This window comes from Lotus japonicus, chromosome 5 (genome assembly GCF_012489685.1).
Source record: "Lotus japonicus ecotype B-129 chromosome 5, LjGifu_v1.2".
Taxonomy (NCBI): Eukaryota; Viridiplantae; Streptophyta; class Magnoliopsida; order Fabales; family Fabaceae; genus Lotus; species Lotus japonicus.
In genome coordinates this window covers 32,229,213-32,240,978 of record NC_080045.1, presented here as the reverse complement: position 1 = coordinate 32,240,978, position 11,766 = coordinate 32,229,213, and the positions used below count along the sequence as shown (strand labels likewise).

At 37.6% G+C, this 11,766-nt stretch overlaps 1 protein-coding gene across 1 annotated transcript; it reads right to left on the bottom strand.

The window, feature by feature from the left end:
- Positions 1-4,498: 4,498 nt before the first annotated feature.
- On the bottom strand, positions 4,499-7,366 carry LOC130718245 (uncharacterized). Its single transcript, XM_057568779.1, has 5 exons — positions 7,250-7,366; positions 5,848-5,890; positions 5,651-5,742; positions 5,484-5,576; positions 4,499-4,670 (listed from the first exon to the last, which is right to left on the bottom strand). Exons 1-5 carry the CDS (start codon positions 7,322-7,324, stop codon positions 4,632-4,634), a joined length of 342 nt encoding a protein of 113 aa, XP_057424762.1. The 5' UTR covers positions 7,325-7,366; the 3' UTR covers positions 4,499-4,631.
- Between the last annotated feature and the right edge of the window lie 4,400 nt (positions 7,367-11,766).

Here is an 11,766-nt window from a genome sequence, read left to right as displayed (position 1 = left end):
GCGGAAAATTGAGACAAGAAGCGCTGAAGGTAACAATTGACTCGTCCGGAAGGCTTGCACACCATGTCAGCGCCGCCATTTTTAGGGTCCCTTGGAACATCTTACATTTTAGAGGTTCGGTTGCGCCGTTGATCAACATTTTGGTATTGAAAACGGACAGATGTTCACGGGGATCGGTAGTCCCATCATAAGAGTCGAGGGCTAAAGTCCTTAAGTTTTCCGGTATCATGACTGTCGCAAGGGCTTCTGAGAACGGCTGGAATTCGATGACCGGCTCGGCTTGAAGAATCGGTTGCCTCCGATCCCTAGTTAGATCTGCAACTTGTGCCTGCAACGCTTGGTTCTGTAGGCGGAGCTCTTCCAATCCGGCGATCTGGGCTTGCATCGTCTGGTTCTGCTACTGCATCTGGGCCATCAGGGCAATCATGACCAGTCGGGCCATTAGAGTCGGTGGTGGTGGATCTGGTGTCTACCATTCTCCTTCAACGTTGGTAGTAAGACAAGTACTCCTTGAGGACTCGGGAAGAGTTTTACCGAGGCCCCACGGTGGACGCCAATGTTCACGAATGAACTTTCAGTCAGTAGACCAATGAAAATGACTAAGTGTGTTTGTATTGCACGAGTGAAAAATAAGATGCCTTTGATACATACAGAAGACCCTCTTTTATAGTAGGTGAGTCTCCAACCCTAGCTCTCATTTCTATTACACAGTCCATTGACTAAAACGGTCGGATCGCACTGATCAGGGTGGACTTCTTGATTTTCCCGTCGGTCATGATGTGATGGCGAGTCATCCGTGTTGTGATTGTGAGTCATCCGTAATCGAGGTTGTGAGTCATCCGTAATCGAGGTTGTGAGTCATCCGTAATTGAGGAGGGCCTGACTGTAGCACTGACTATGTCGTCATTCGCGGTTGAGTGAGTCTTTGGTCTGGTCAAAGCATCATGCCCGTGTTGCCCTACGGTATTTTTGGATGGATGAGCCTCTTAGAGTAACAATACGGGCTCGGTGTCAATGCTATGTCCGCGCGACCCAGCCTTGAGACGACCCGGATGTGTCCCTTGAAATGGTCTGTCCAGCCTAATAATTGTGTCTCATCCGGTCCAAATCACGGAGCGGTCCACTTTGTTTGTTAGAGAAGAGAGAGATAGAGAAGAGAGAGTAGAGAAGAGAGAAGTTGTGTTGAGAGAAATAGGTGAGAAATATAGTAGATTTAGATGTTGTTTGGTATGATAAAAAGAGAAGAGAGATAGAGAGGAGATAATGTTACTTTTGGGGTTTAAAAATAAATATTTTTATATTAAACATTTTTCGGCGGTCTGAAAGTAAATTTGAACCTGGGATTCAAAATAATGATTTGTAATATTGAACGATTTTTGACGGTTTGATGACATTTCTCTTCTTTATCTCCCACCTCACACTCAACAAACACACATACTTTCTCCTTCCTTCCCCTAACTCTCTCTTCCTCATCTCTCTCTACCCAAACCTCCCTCTACCAAACATAGCTTAAGGGTAGTTACGGCCTTCTAAAATTCACATTTTTATTGATGATATGTACTTTTATATTGAATTTTTTTTGTTTTTTATTAAATGAAACACAACAACAAGAGATTTAAAGTAATAAAAAATCGGATAAAATTAAGTGCTGACAAGCATCAATATCCCACTCTGCAGATCTAATCTCATCAACAATTAACCTCACAAAGCTTCTAACGGACCTAACGGTGTAGCGAAGAATAATGATAAAATGGTGGAACGTTTTTTGGTGCCACCCCTTAGTATCATTTTTTCCCGAAATGCCTCTCTCATACTTAAGCCATCCCTTTGCTTATCTCTACCATCCTATAACCCATTCACCATCTCCTTCCCCTTCATACTTCATCTCTCTCATTCTAGGACAAGCTTGGTGATCATCAAGCTTCTCCACCATCATCTTCATCTTCCATCTGTTTTGTTTTCTCGATGTGAGGTTTCTAAGCTACAATAACAATAACAAAAGCCTCTTTTCAATAGAACAACAACACTAAGACAGGTAAGATATGGATTTAAATAAAAGTCTGTAATTAAAGATACTATTCACCTTCTGGAACTGATATCTTATTTATGTCAAGAAAACGGTAAACATTAACTCAACATAAGCACACCATGCAAATGAATTCAGGTTTTGCCCAAAATTTTATAAATACACAATTATGAAAACTGAAGAATATTTAGAAAATTATCACTGTCTTTTCAGCAACCTATCAAAATCACAATGCATAATGCCTTGTACTCCTCAAAGTCTCAAGTTTTACTAACTACATTGTCAAAAGAATCATACTACTATTAACTCACTATAAAGGCGAATATTCTATCGGACTATCACCCACAATTCTCTAACTCTCAACAATCATGTTAGACAAAAAAAAATGAAGAAAAAAAACCTAACTTTCAGGTTTCTGTACAGTCTCTCTTCTACTTGAATAGAATAATAGCATTGAAAAGCATGAACTTGAGCTACAGTTCTAATTGCATCGACAAGAGGAGGGGGTTCAACCTAAGGCAAAACAGCAGCGTCCAGAACAAATGTCAACACCGCACTTAGGTCAAACCGTCACCCAACACATCGTGAGCAGAACGTGCTTGGCAATGACATTGCAACCCTGAAATGACCCTCATGCCAAATTTTTCGCATATGGCTGAAGGGTTTACGCGGGGGGACACCAGAGAAGAGAAGGCATCCTCGAAGGAAAGGAGCTCGAATTCGACGAAATGCGTGCAACACATTGTCGTGTGGTTGTCATTTTGGGCGATGAAGGAGACAAAGAGCATGGCTTTTAGAGGCGGGGACGAGTGTAGGTAACCACTTGTGAGGGAAGTGAACCATGGCCCACACTATGTCCTTAGTGTAAGATCAAGTTTTGATCTAGTAATACAACTCTATGTTTTGATGATTACAAGTTAACTATTAAGTATTAACAATTATGGTACTCTAACGTTGTTTTCTGAGTGTTCAAATGACAGGCCAAGACTTTGGACCTATCTCACAAAAATTAGAAGCACAATGCTCAAAGAGTAACCTCTGCAACGCTTTCGCACGTACTATGTTCAATCTGAACAGTAGATCAAGCTTCAGAAGATCTGAAGATTACAAGGCTCTGATATGGATTCAGCTCACTAGAAGCTCTGAAGGATCAGACGCTCTGAAGGATCAGACGCTCTGAAGGATCAGAAGCTCTGAAGCATCAGAAGCTGAGTAGTGAAGACTCTGAAGTCCAAAAGTAAGCTGGCTCTGAAGACCAAGTACTTCTCCTCTGAGTCCAGAAGCAGATGGTACAAAGGTCAGAGGATCCAAGCTTCCCTCTTACTCTGATCATCAAGCTTCACAAGTTCCAAGATGAAGCATCCTCTGATCAGAAGTCAGCAAGGTTGAAGGTCATGTCGCTATCCAAAGTACAAAAGCAATTGTACCATTCCTGACGACCTTACCTAACTGATTCAGCCACAACAGAACTTGGAAATCCCATATCTGCCCTCCAACGGTAGCATCTCCATGCAACGTTCAAACCCTAATCCTTGGAGTATATAAAGAAGCTGAAGATTGAAAGATGCGGTCTAAGAAACTTACTCACGCGCAAGAAATATTTAAAATCTTCTTAGCAATCTTTCTTCAAATAGAACCAAGTGTGTTTACTATCAGCTTTTGTAGAAGCACTTATTTGTAAACCCAATACTTTCAAACAGTTGTTTGTTTTACCTTTAGGAGATCAAGGTTGATCGAATCCTAGAGAAGACTAAGAGAGTGAATCTTAGTGTTAGCTAAGTCAGTGTATTGTTAGTCACTTTGCAGGTAGCAAGTGCAGTTGTAACAAAACTCTGATTAGTAGATTGTCTTCATTCTAAGAAGGAAGAAATCACCTTAACGAGTGGACTGGATTAGCTTGAGGGATTTATCAAGTGAACAAAGATAAAATCATTTGTGTGCTTTCCTTATCTCTTATTTCTGCACTCTTATCTTTGGTGTTCCAAGAGATTTATTTAAATCTCAAGTGGGTTGAGTTTTTAGTTGTAAAACGCTATTCAAACCCCCTTTTTCTATCGTTTTACATACCTTCACTTAGTACTGCAATTCATGCTTATACCAATGTCTGTGCACCCTCAAATGAATTCCAATTTCATCATGCACCATTTTTATATTTATGTGTTGGCCCTCCATGGCGATATTTTCATGGCTTTACCCTCTCTTTCCTTTGAATTGTATTTTTTAGGCGAGTAGTGGCTCATAAATTACAATATTTTCATTTTCACAATACTTTTTTTCTTAACCAAAGTATCTCACAGCGTGAGACTAATCATTCATCCCACTGTCAGCACACTAAGCGGTAGGAGACTGACCAATGAGTTTTTTTTTAATCACAAGAGTTGGGATTCGAACCTTCATCCACTTGCTTAAGGGACGAAGCGAATGTCGCCACCCGTTCGGGAACTGTTGCAGTTGCATGCTACAAAAATCTAATTTCTAAAGTTGTAAAATCAGTAAAACCAATCTTATTTAGCATCATTATAAACACGATTTTTTATGAACTTCAACAATAAATAAAATACACAGAAAAAACAACAGTCTCTTTCAACTCATCATTTCAAGAACCCTACAATTTCAAGCTCTCCAGCTGCTCCCCTGCCGAAACCTGAGATCAGGAAATGAAATAATACCAAATTAGCCAAGAGTCCCATTCAAGAGAGAATTATTACTTAAAACCACTCCTCATAAAGGGGCACACAAGAAGTTCAACCAGTTTCAAAAAATCATCCTGGATAACCCTTTGAATAGAGACTCAATTCAAGTGAAGTAAACAAAAACAGGGAAGAGTAATCAAGTGAAACATAAAAGCAAATCTTTTCATCAATCTTTACTTTGAAATTCAAGCACAATTTACACTCTTCTTTGCTGAAACTTAAATCTTACAAGTGAAAGCGGTTATGCCACCATATTAATTGCTAATAAACTTAAAAAATATATAATTACGGTACCACATAAAACTAACTTTTTTTTCTGAGGCTAACTAATGTTACTTAGCCATTCATTCTAACATAGTTTCTATCTTAAATATTCGTATGGTCTTAATTTTATTATCTCCTTTATTAAGATCGTATATCTAACTTCGATATAAAGCAGCAACCTAGAAAAAGCAAATTAAGATGAACCTTATGTTTCATCAAAAGTGTAATCTAGAGAAACAGATAAGTTGTCTAATTTGCATATATACAGCATTTCCTCCAAATTACTGTAAGGCCACCATTTTATAAATCCATTAAAAAAAAATTATTTCAAGTTTTCAACAATCCTTTAACATACAAGTTTATACGAATTGTCATGAACCAATTAACTCAAAAGCTTAAGCTGCAGGGTAAATGACACATGAATGGTTTTATATTATATTTCTAACATGAATTAATCTATATATTCTATAAAAATTGAAAGAAGAATGAGTGACACTAACTTGCTCTAACTTCAGATCAGCATCCTTGAGTGCTCGGACAAGATGAATAATACGATTTTGAAGTTTCTCATTTTCTGCAGCAAGCATCTGAACCTGTAAATCAAATCATTTGTAAAAGGAAGTGAGACTCAACACATTACAGAAAATGAAATGTAAATAAGTCTAACCTTCTCTTTTTCTGAAATTAACTCTGCATTAGCATCTTTTAGCTTTGATTGAAGATCATTAATCACTTTAGATTCTTCCTCATTTCCAGTATCTGAGCAAGTTTCATTTTCAGATATATGTAATTTAGGCCCACAACATCAGGAACAAATTCCAAGCTAAATATACTATTGCTTGTTCTGAGTACCTTAGCACCTACCTTTCCTACTGTTAAAAGCAGCTTCAAGCCTTGATAAGCGGTCCTGCAAAAAATATATGCTGGTAAGAGATTTGTAAGAAATCCTTTAGTAATTTACTTATACAAAAAGCTTTAGCAAAACGCATCGAGAGAGAGAGAGCTTCAAATAAACTTTATAAGATATAGTTTAGAGCACAGAGGAAACATGGTCACCAATCACATGGATGTAAGACATAAGAGTTGTTGATTCTTAAACATAATGCTAATCATCAATGTCACTCCCTGTATAAGAAAATTTGAAGTTCTTTCAATTCCAACACGGAATTCTTAAAAACAAATATTCAAATTTATCTTACAAAGGAGTCATGCCGCACGACATGGCACCAAAATTCCATACAGTTGTTAGTGCAGTAAGTCATATGAGTAAATAACTAGAAAGCAAAGAAAGAATGTCCAGGACAAGTCATTTCCATAATTTTACACTGACAAGTTAATAGTTAAGTCATTTCTATCCTAGAGACTTTCAAAACACAGTTTCACGTAGTTTGGGTTAGTTGACTTAGCAATAAAATTACTCACTAAATATCCTACCTAATACTCGAAACATCGTGCTAGCATGAAGAAAATTTCCATTCAAAATAGAAGGAATGTTGATGCGAGAGAGAAAGAGGGGGGGGGGGGGGCAATTATTATAATGTTTTGACTTTGATGATTGCAATATTTGTAGGAGTTACTTCTGGGTATTCTATGTACTTATTAGGCAATTACAGTAAAACTCATTTCCTAACAAAATGCTATACAGATTACGGGTGCCCTTGAAAATTGATTCGCTCCCAATCAATCTTAAGGTGCCTATAAAGAGCTATGTATGTGTAATATCACATAGAAGATTAGAGCCTATATTTTTCACTCATGAATATTATTCTAAGGATTCTCATCATAATCTGGTGAATTTTAGATCTAAGGTTTCTAACCCGGGAACCCTTAATTTTGAAACCACTATCCTTCTACCCTAGTTCTGTCTCAACCTAGTTTGCCTTCCTATAAATGTAATCAAATTACTAGAATTAGCAACTGAAATTTGGTACCAACTGAACATAATAAAAGATAAAGAACCACAAGAAGTTCTTTTGGAAACAGAACCAAAAAAAAACTTTCCCAATTTAATGTCTTTATATTACATAACCTACAGGATCAATTCAAATTTTATCTAGTGCATATTTCTTGAACAGTTGGACTCTTAATACCCTAGACATTAATACGAACTTGGTTGCATTGATATAAAACGAAAATACAAAAGAAACAGAATCATACATTTCAAAAACGAGAAGCTTCAGCTATGGCAGATTTTTCAAAAAAGAAAAGGGGGAAAATTTTGAAGTTGTGAATGATGAGAAATCGGGGAAATGAATAGAACAGTTACCTCTGCTTCTGAAGCTCTCTGATAGAAGGGCTTTAAGGTGAGTTCCAGGTCGCATAGTTTTACGGACTCCACCATTCTTCGCTATCAGCGCCTCTTCACACAAGCGCACTCAAGTACTGCCCGAGGTTTAATAACAACCACTTGCGGCTCTAGCCAAGTAAAAATTTAGGGGTGAGCAAAAAAAAAACTTGGTCCAACCGAAACCGGTCAATCCGAAGGCACTTCTCGATGTTGATGACTAATTTACTAACATTATTAACGGCTAATATTTGCTTATAAAAAAAACATTCTCGATGTTGAGGCGGGTCCGAGCAAGTTAACGGTTTACATCAGATGAAAATATACAACTAAACACAGGTGAATCGGGTGGGTTGGTATATGAGCGCTACTGTTTACATACAAACTAGTGAAATTACCCTTGCAATCCGAAGGCACTTTTTGATGTTGATGCGGGTTAACGGTTTATATCAGATGAAAATATACAGCTAAACACGGGTGAATCGGGTGGGTTGAGATTTACAATATTATTTTTGTCGGTACATGAGCACTACTGTTTTCATACAAACTAGTGGAATTACCCTTGCAACGCACAGGAGACTTTTGTTACATAAAATCTAAAGTTTGTGCAATATTATATTTTTACAACTTTTTATTAATTTTAATTTCTAAAATATATAAATAACTTTTATAAATATAAATATAAATTTGATATCTTTATTTTATATATTAGTATTTTCTAAAAAATAAGAGAGGTTAATGTTGATTGAGAAAATCTCTTGGATAATAATTTTACATAAGATATTTCAATTTAAAATTACAACAATAATAGAAATGATATCAAGGGTTGTGAATGATAACTTTACTTAGTAATTTTCTTCCTCTTCTTCTACAAAAGGCTTTAAGTTGACACTTATATAGTTTAGTGGTCTTAGGGATGGCAATTGGTCTTCGACCCATAGGGTACCCGCAAAAAATATTCACAATGGGTAGGGTAAAAACCCACTACATGAGTATGGGGTTGGGTATGGGTAAATACCCGCAAAAATTAATGGGTATGGGTACTATAGTTGATAGCAACTCCGCAAGTATACGGATTGCCCGAAGTAATACAAAGATATCGAACCACAGAGATAGTTGTTTATCAAATTGTTCAAAGACTTTAGTGTTCATAATTGTAAAAGGCAAAATCAATATATGTTTGAAGTTTGGTTGTGTGTAAAAACACTTGTAATCGAAAGCTAGAATTATAATTCAGAAAAAGAAGTACCCTGGGCAAAGCTCCACTTAGTCCAATTATGTTTCTCAAAACCAAATTCTTATATGAAATTTAGAATCCTTATCCATGATGTTATAGCCTCTACCTCTACTTGTTAATACCTTAATCAAGTAAATCCCATTTGCCAAACCTAATGCCTTAGTGCCTAGTCAATTCAATTGAAGAATGAAGTTTATAAGTTCAGGCCAACACAATAAGTTTCTACTCTTATACCTAAGTGATAGAAAACAAATCAATCTAATCCCAAGTCTCTTAATCCTCACCAACTACCGTTGTGCAAGAAGAAAGCAAAACACTTGTGTGCACTCAAGAGAATATTGATTCAGGGAAAATATTCATGGAAAAGAAACTTTATTCATATAAGAAATTCAGAAGTTCAAACCATAATCAGAACTAAGGTTCACTTCACCCAAAGTACAAAGAAAAACTAGCCAAGCATGGCTAGGGAATTTATACTGCAAATTAAAAGAACAAAAACCTGAAATTAGAGTGTCAAGAAGCCTCCCACAAGCTCCAAGAAGCTAAAACTTAAGAAAAGCACAAGATACCTAAAAGAAATAACAAAATCCTAGTTTATAGACTTTGCAGCGGCCCGCCACGCATGTGCGTTGTAAGATCAAGGTTTGATCAGTGGTTGCATCTCTATGTTTTGATGATTACAATTAAGGTTTGTGATGATGAACAATTGTGGTACCCTAACGTTTGTCTTTTTAAGTTGTGACAAATAGGTTCTGAATCTGACCCAAGCCTATTCGTTTAGAAGAAGAAGAACCAAGGGTTACTAAAAAGAGAGTTATTTAATCTATCATGTTCGTTCTGAACAGTGGCAAATACTTCAGAAGCTCTGAAGATGGAAGCTCTCAAGAAGATCTGAAGAACTCAAGTCAGAAGATCTGAAGACCAGATGTTCCAGTGGAACGGTCCAGAAGCAGAAGACTCAAGTTCTGAAGACTTGCAAGAAGTTGGTTCTGAAGACCCAGGCTATTCTAGCTCTGACGATCAGAAGTTCTGAGGAACTCGTTCAGAAGTAGAAGTTGCATGATCAGAAGACTCCAAGCTTCAATCTGACGATGATCAGAAGCTTCATCAACGTTCATCTGAAGCTCCTTCATCACAAGTCAACTGGTGAAAGGACAGGTCGCTATCACAGTACAACGTCGTACAAAGTCTCAGTCTGTCCGCCACCTACCTTGTACAGCCTAGCAGTCTGATATTACAGAATTGCCACTCCAACGGATAAAACCCTAGCAACGGCTACATCACAAGTGTTGGAGTATATATAAAGGCTGAAGAAAGAAGAAAGAGATGAAGAAACTCTGCTGAAAATATTCAACATATACGAACCATTCTCTTAGCATTATTTCTTCACTGTTCTTAAACTTCTGAGTTTACTATTCGCTTGTTAGAAGCACTCTTTGTAAACCCGAAACCTTTTACATCATATTGTAAAGTTCATCAAGAGACCAAGGTTGGTCGGATCTTGAGAGGGCTGAATCAAGGTTGATTCAGTATTTAGCTAGTCTTAAGAGGATCGGTAGATCAGCTTCTTAAGAGGATACTAGTGAGAAAATCAGTGTACTGTTAGTCACTAAGCAGATTGCAAAGTGCAGTTGTAACACTCATTGATTTTAGTGGATTGCCTTCATCAGAAGAAGGAAGAAATCACCTTCACAGGTGGACTGGATTAGCTTGAGCTTTTATCTCAAGTGAACCAGGATAAAATACTCGTGTGCTTTACCTCCTATCTTTCTGCACTTAGTTTTTATCTTTGAGTTTTGAAAAAGCCAAAAAGTATATCTGGAGATTCAAAAACTCTATTCAAACCCCCTCTTTCTAGTGTTTTTCGCACCATCAATTGGCATCAGAGCTCCGGTTCTGATTTTAACACCTAACAGTGTTCAGTGATCCAGAGCACCAATCTTTGTTGTGTGAAAAACAAGCAATGGCCCAAGCCAATACTTCCGCTGACAATAACAACAACAACAATCAACTCAGAGCACCAATCTTTGATGGTGAAAAGTTTGAGTACTGGAAAGATAGAATAGAATGTTATTTCCTTGGAACTGACCCAGATCTCTGGGATATGGTCATTGAAGGCTATACTGATCCAGTAGATGCTTCAGGTGTGAAGATCCCTCGTTCTGAAATGACTGACGCTCAGAAGAAGCGTTTTAAGGATCATCACAAGGCGAAGTCCATGCTATTCAGCTCAATATCATATATTGAGTATGAGAAGATCTCTGACAAAGAAACTGCTAAATCCATCTTTGACTCCTTGGTCATGACGCATGAAGGAAATGAAGAGGTCAAGGAAACCAAGGCTCTTGCTCTCATACAACAATATGAGCAGTTTAAGATGGAATCTGGTGAAACCATTGAGGAGATGTACTCAAGGTTTCAAACTCTGATTGCTGGAATCAGAGTGCTAAACAAGGGCTACTCTACTGGTGATCATGTCAAGAAGATTATCAGAAGTTTGCCTAAGGAGTGGAGAGCTTTTGTCACTGCACTGAAACTCTCCAGAAATTTGAACTCCTTGAAGTTAGAAGAGCTCGTGAGTCATCTCAGAAGCCATGAGATTGAACTCAAAGGAGACAAGCCTCAGAAGAAAGACAAGTCTATTGCTCTTAAGTCAAAGTCTGACAAAGCAAAAGCCTATCAGGCAGAAGAAGAAAATTCATCTGAAGAGCTGTCAGATGCGTCTGATGATGAAGAGCTGTCTCTTTTCACAAAGAGGTTAAGCAAACTCTGGAAGAACAGACATAGCAAAGGCAAAGGACCAAAGAAAAGTTCAGGAAGATATGAATCTTCATCTGGTCAGAAGAAGTCATCTGGAAAGGAAGTCAGTTGCTTCGAGTGCAAGGAATCTGGGCACTACAAAAGTGACTGTCCCAAGCTTAAGAAGGATAAGAGACCAAGAAAAGTCTTCAAGAAGAAAGCTCTCATTACCTTTGATGCAACTGATTCTGATGAAGCTGAATCAGAAGAAGATGAAGCTGTGGAGGCTCTAATGGCTATCACTAGCAAAGGTGCTGGAGCTTCAGAAGATGATTCAGACTCTGAGAATGATGATGAGGTATTCTCTAACTTTTCTCTATCTGAGCTAAGAACTGCTTTATCTGAAATAATGAAGAAACATGATATTCTGCTAAATAAGCATAAAGAGCTCAAAAAGAAATATGCTGCTAAAACTAGTTCTATAGAAGTTCATGAGAAGTCAGTCTCTGAACTCATGGATGAA

Bases quoted from the DNA above. Each gene is read 5' to 3' on its own strand.
- LOC130718245 (XM_057568779.1), bottom strand. From the start codon at position 7,324: ATGGTGGAGTCCGTAAAACTATGCGACCTGGAACTCACCTTAAAGCCC. The intron at 5,743-5,847 runs GTAGGTGCTAAG...AAACTTGCTCAG, and splicing joins TGCTTTTAACAGTAGGAAAG to ATACTGGAAATGAGGAAGAA. The intron at 5,577-5,650 runs GTTAGACTTATT...TTTGATTTACAG, and splicing joins TAATTTCAGAAAAAGAGAAG to GTTCAGATGCTTGCTGCAGA.